The sequence below is a fragment of the Podarcis tiliguerta genome (genome assembly GCF_965153285.1).
Source record: "Podarcis tiliguerta genome assembly, chromosome: 9".
Lineage (NCBI taxonomy): Eukaryota > Metazoa > Chordata > Lepidosauria > Squamata > Lacertidae > Podarcis > Podarcis tiliguerta.
The window spans coordinates 71,188,391-71,194,530 of record NC_139542.1 but is presented as its reverse complement, the minus strand read 5'-3'; the positions used below and the strand labels follow the sequence as shown (position 1 = coordinate 71,194,530).

At 46.3% G+C, this 6,140-nt stretch overlaps 1 protein-coding gene across 5 annotated transcripts; it reads left to right on the top strand.

The window, feature by feature from the left end:
- The first annotated feature begins 51 nt into the window (after positions 1–51).
- On the top strand, positions 52–5,449 carry TEX52 (testis expressed 52). 5 transcript variants are annotated; one of them, XM_083399174.1, is made up of 4 exons: positions 57–178; positions 1,170–1,342; positions 2,509–3,050; positions 5,179–5,449. In XM_083399174.1, the coding sequence occupies exons 3-4, from the start codon at positions 2,533–2,535 to the stop codon at positions 5,420–5,422; spliced, it is 762 nt and encodes a 253-aa protein (XP_083255300.1). In that variant the 5' UTR covers positions 57–178; positions 1,170–1,342; positions 2,509–2,532; the 3' UTR covers positions 5,423–5,449. The 5 variants fall into 5 exon arrangements, with proteins under 5 accessions (XP_083255301.1, XP_083255300.1, XP_083255302.1 ...); XM_083399176.1 differs by lacking the exon at positions 57–178 and adding an exon at positions 206–354 and having other exon boundaries at positions 1,170–1,206; XM_083399173.1 differs by lacking the exon at positions 57–178 and adding an exon at positions 206–354.
- Positions 5,450–6,140: the final 691 nt, after the last annotated feature.

Below are 6,140 nucleotides of genomic sequence, written 5' to 3'. Positions count from 1 at the left end.
CCTCACCTTCAAACTTTGCCTGAAGTCACAGTTCCTGGCACATGACATCACAACTAGTTGCTGTGGGAATTTATCACGCATGTGTGAGCCAGGAAGCCAGCTTGGAAACATCAAAGCACACAATGGAATAGAACACAGCTGCAGACAGAAGGAAAAGGAGCCCTTAGGAAGAATAAAGGCAAGCAGATCCCTGGGCAAATGATTTTTCCCATCTCAATGGCAGCATAGCATAGGGAACATCCTCCTGAGGAGCTCTGAGTTATTTGGTCACATTCAGCATAGACTTAAACTGGTGTATTCCAGACACTCCCATCTTCCCAGGGAGACTTGGGAAGGAGAGCAAAGAATCTCAAGGTGAATGTTCTCAGCACCCTCACTAAACTACAGTTATTTGGGGGGGAAGGCCATGGTATAAAACCAATCGAAATCACCTGCTCATCTTCCAGTATCATTTATCCCTTCATCTGCCACCAATTCCCTTCTGCATTCTACACAGATTCAATGTACAATGCATTCTACTGCGTTCTACAATTGTACTCAGGACAACTGGTCAGTTTCCGTACAAAAGAATAAATGGACAAAAGTGAAATAAAAAGTGGCAATAACCATAAATCAGTGGGAGAACAATTCAACCTCTTGGGATATTCTGTAACTGACCTTCAGGTGACCATTCAAAGGAAGATTACAACATGAAACAGCTGAATTTCAATTCACCAAAAAGTTCAGTGCTGTCCCCATAGGAGCTAATATTTGAGGGAGCCAGCCCCCCCCCCCCCAAGTTGATGTGCATTGCCATAAAAATGGTGTGTGTCTGCCATGTCATGTCACCAATTCTGCAGGGTGGAGCTTGCCCCCCCCCCAATATTTTATTCAAGATGCCACCCCTGCCTGACAAGAGTTAAATAGAGACAAAGCCTTTCCATCATTTTCACCACACTGCACATGTTAATGAGCTGACCAATGCCAGGATAAATCTGCTGTCAATGTTCCTTTTGAATGGTTCTCTGTTAATATAATCATTTCAGTAATGCTGAGTAAATTATCATCAATCTGGTACAGTGAAAGATGTGCCTTTTTAGCATATATTTAAGCTCTGATTATCACTTAAATGTTTTCTCTCGACTTCTTTATATACCTCTCAACTGCTGATGACATGGGATTGAATCCAGGAAAGCTATGGCCATAACGAATTGCTTAGTCTTCAAGGTGACACAATACTTGCTTTGATAGCTCTCTGGAAATGTTATGTTCCAAGACATACAGGCGTCTCAGGTGGCAGTTCATGTGCCTCTCTTGCTCTGCGTTCCTGCTGTGGGAAGGACAGCGAGTTTGCCACTGTAAGGTATGACAAGCCTCATTATGTGTCCTTGGCAGGGCCAAAGTGAAGGAAATGCACAGTCCCCAAAGCCTGCTGGGGATCAGAATGGTCAGGAAATGTACAAAATTCAGTCAACATGTGCACATTTCCCAAAGCCTGTTGGAGATTATGCAGTGCTGTAACTACCGGGGTGCTAGCCAGGTTCTTTGCCCCAGGCGAGGCCTCCAGAGGCTTCCCAGGCTGTGTGTGGACTCAATTGCATGTGGGAAGGTGCCAGATCTTTAACCCAGGTGAAATAAAGCCTAGTTTTGCCCCTGGGTTCTGTATACCGACTGGGAAATTTGCACAAGTCCCTCTTTGTAGAAGAATTTGGTGCACATTTTCCATTACGCCTGCTGAGTGTGCACAGTGGCAGGTAACTCCTCAGCTTCCGTTCCTCTTAATGTCTGCACTATTCCTGCAGCTGCATAATGAGTTAGAGATATGTTTAAACTTTTCTTCATCTTTCTCTGTCAGCATTGTAATAGTTAGCCTCTTCATTAAACTCTTTTTTAAAAATGTAAATATTGTGGCTGAGATTATTATCAAATAGCTTATCTGTGCAGCCTTCCTGCTCATCTCTCTGTGCTCTTCGCAGAATCGCAACTGGAAAATAGACAAGGAGGCAGAGGAGGCAACTGTTCCCCATTTTATGGGATGCCTTATTCTCTGTTTCTTGGCCTATGCACAGTAAATGATCACACGCACTTCATCTTTGTTGAGGAGAGAGAACGCTCACCAGGAGCAGATGCATTTTGTGACAGCACTAAACAGAGTCATAAATGGAAAACGCTAGACTTCTGCTCCATAGAGCTTACAATCTGAACGTTGACTGTTGGGGAGACAGCAAATGAAATGCAGGAAAGGGTAGCAGAGTGTTTTTCTTGTAAAGGATTCCTAAATCATAGATCTCCTTGTTAACTGCAACTGTTGTCTTATATGGTTGCCAAGGATTGAAGGAAGAGAACATGGGACTGGGACATGTGGAAGCAGGATTCCATAGCTAGGACTATGTTACGATGGGTATTTGACATTTCTTATGCCTTAGGATCTTCAACAAACTGAAGCTGGGTATTGCAGTAGGGCATCATCTTGTAGGCCAATACTGGGGCCTCTGATGTCTCTGAACGCCCTTCTTTCCCCCTGCCTAGGGTTAATCTGAATTCCTGTTCAAGATGACCACATGGAAAGAGAGGCACTTCCTCTGTGCAGACAAATATGTGTCATGGCCAGGGTTTTCTCCAAGACCCTACCATAAACTGGCTGTTCAAAGACCACCCCACACAGATGCCAAAATAAGTGTCAGCCACAAAATACGTTGCCCAGTGGAAGAGGATAGCCTATGGCACGTCTGGGGATACCATACATGGCTGGATGTAGGGAGGTTGCCAGCAATCTATCGCCCAAGACCGGATAAGCCTTTTGATAGCAACACATGGCGATGGATCACTGCTCCCAGGAAAGGATTCATGGCTGTGCCACCAGTCCCACCTCCTTCGCAGTTGGATGGGAACACCTACATTAAGCTCATTGAAGGGGACGCGTTGTTTGTGGATCGGAGACATAAAGAGAGAGTTCTGACCCGAACAAAGAATGAAATGAAACGGTGTGATCAACTCAAACTGAGGAGTGAGTGCCGAGCTCCTCCTTTGGACGTTGAAGGAAATATTATGCCTCCGAAAGGTTTCATTCGGTAAGATATACTCCTCAACACTTTGTTCTACCAACTGTTGCAGGTGCCCTTTAGATGAAGCCCCAACCACATGAGAGCAGCTTTTCCTTGACTGGATCCTATACGGCTAGGTGCTGCGATAATACTATAATATGGGTGGGGGTGATTCTATGGGTCTTTTCCCATATAATTAGGAAGAGGTAAGGTATCCCTCCTCAGGTGGGATAGGCAAAACCACTATCCCTATGGGTAAAGGTAAAGGGACCCCTGACCATTAGGTCCAGTCGTGGCCGACTCTGGGGTTGCGGCACTCATCTCGCTTTATTGGCCAAGGGAATAATTGGCGTACAGCTTCCGGGTCATGTGGCCAGCATGACTAAGCCGCTTCTGGCGGACCAGAGCAGCGCACGGAAAAACTGTTTACCTTCCCACCGGAGTGGTACCTATTTATCTACTTGCACTTTGACGTGCTTTCGAACTGCTAGGTTGGCAGGAGCAGGGACCGAGCAACGGGAGTGGGGATTCAAACCACCGACCTTCTGATCAGCAAGTCCTAGGCTCTGTGGTTTAACTTACAGCTCCACCCAGATAGGCAAAACCACCAGTTTCAGTTTTTTCCAATCTTAAATTCAGTTTGCCACATTTCCACATCAGTTTACAATTTTAAAAAGATTTATTTTTTTTAAATTGTGAGTGATGCTCACAAAGAAGGAAATCTTTAATAAAAATTGTTTTAATACATATATATATATATATATATATATATATTATGAGTGTTTTAGGACACGGGTGGCGCTGTGGGTAAAACCTCAGCACCTAGGACTTGCCGATCGCACGGTCGGCGATTCGAATCCCTGTGGCGGGGTGCGCTCCCGTCGTTCGGTCCCAGCACCTGCCAACCTAGCAGTTCGAAAGCACCCCCGGGTGCAAGTAGATGAATAGGGACCGCTTACCAGCGGGAAGGTAAACAGCGTTCCGTGTGCTGTGCTGGCTCGCCAGATGCAGCTTGTCACGCTGGTCACGTGACCCGGAAGTGTCTTCGGACAGCGCTGGCCCCCGGCCTCTTGAGTGAGATGAGCACACAACCCTAGAGTCTGTCAAGACTGGCCCGTACGGGCAGGGGTACCTTTACCTTTACCTTTTATGAGTGTTTTAGGGCACATTTCTCCTAATATACATATTGGGCCAGGCATAACGTGCATTTTTGTATGTTATATTTTCACACAAGTACCTTTTTATGCACATTTCCTAAAATATATTGCTGTATACATTTTTATTTATTTATTAGAGAACAGCACTGCAGAACTTGGAAAGTGCCAAGTTCAAAGGATAGCTGGTTCACTTACTGTTTTGGGAGGTGCTGAATCCCCCAGAAAGTGGTGGACTCTCCTTGGAGGTTTTCAAGCAGAGACTGGGTGGGCATCTGTCATGGATGTTTTTGTTGAGATTCCTGCATTGCAGGGGCTTGGATTCGATGACCCTCAGAATAATTTTGAATTATACTATGATGCACAAATGGAGCCAATCCTGTGCTCCCACAGAGCCCCAAGCCCACGTCCCTCCTGGTTAGTGGCAGAGGCACCACTGCCAGAGGGCTATTGCTGTGGCTTTGCCCCCTATGGCAAGCAGCTCCCTCCCAGAACATCCGCATAGTATCACCTTTCTTCTTCTCTAGTCTCATCCCCAACTAAGCTGCAGTCTCACAAAATGCACACACTTCTGGAAAACTAGCTAAGCAGGAAAAGACCCCTAGAAATAACAGGAATATGACCTTCTACTTAATGGGAAATCCCCAATTCAAATCTCACCTCAGTCTCAAACACACAAGGGACTCAGCTACATAGTCAAATAAGAGCGTTCTGAATGTGTTACAAACATGCAACACCAGATGGCGCTGGAGAGTTTTTTAAAAAATTCAATGCAATTTTCCATAGCGTCCCCCCCCCCCTTTCGTTATAATGATTTCTGACTTATTAACAGCTTTCGCCCCCGCCCCCCCGGTGTGTAGACCCACCCCAGGGTCTTCTCTCTTTTTTTGAGCTTCAATGCCCATCAGCAAAGTGAAATCATGCACTGTTTATACATTTCAAGTCCTCAAAATCTTCCACATAAGCATTATCATTTATGTTGCTTTCTTAATTTTGTACAGATACAAGCGCCTGCTTCCAGGGAAAAGCCCAGCCTCGCTTTGTGTCCAACTGCGGCCTGTCACACCTGCTTCTAGGGACTGCTGGGATCACCCTTGTCCAAACCTCCAACCCCATTACCAGGAGGCAGCTGTCAGGTTTGCCCTGAAGAACAGCAGCCCCATCTACCCAGAGGTGGTAGAAAAATATCAGGAACTGGCTCTTTCTGGGAGTAAAATAAGGCCATGTACACCTGTCACTGAATAAATGGAAGGGGGTGAAGCCTGAAATTCACAGGGCTACTGAAGAGTTAACGTATGTTGGAAGTTCAAATCCTGCTATCAGTAAAACAATCTTTCTAAAATCTAAATGGAGGCAAAACAATTGTTGCATAATGTCAGGGAACTGCCATCAGTGCTGGAGGGAGAGAGCAAAATCCATAGGGATTCCGGAGAGCGTCCCGGGATTGGGAGAGGCAGCCCATCTTCTGGGGAAGAGAATCAGCGTAGCACCAGTGGAGAAGGGGGGCAGATGGGGGAAGCGGTGAGGCGGTCCCATGACTCCTTGCCGGGGACCAGCGGGGAGAGTAGAGGTCCTCCGCTGCCTACGCCCTCCTTGCGCAGAAGGCTTTCACGCAGAGAGAGTAGGAGGAGACTAGGCGTCAAAGAGCTTCTTTGCTGGAAGAAGTTTAAGAAACACCCACTGACAGATTCTGCCAGCGATTGAGACAGCCACGGTTAAGTGGCTGTCCGGACAGAAAAGGTTCACTCAGGCAACCCAGCCAGAGGTTGGGACAAGCCTACGCACGAGCAACCCCTAGAACCATTACACATAATGATCACCATTGGCCAAAACAGGGGTGTGGGGGCTAATTTTTGTATTATACATAGTGTCACATGTATGACGATTTACCCGCTACGCAGAACTGTATGTGGGTGTTCAGTGTAATGAGGTTCTGCATCTCAGGCTACAAATTTGATGTCCT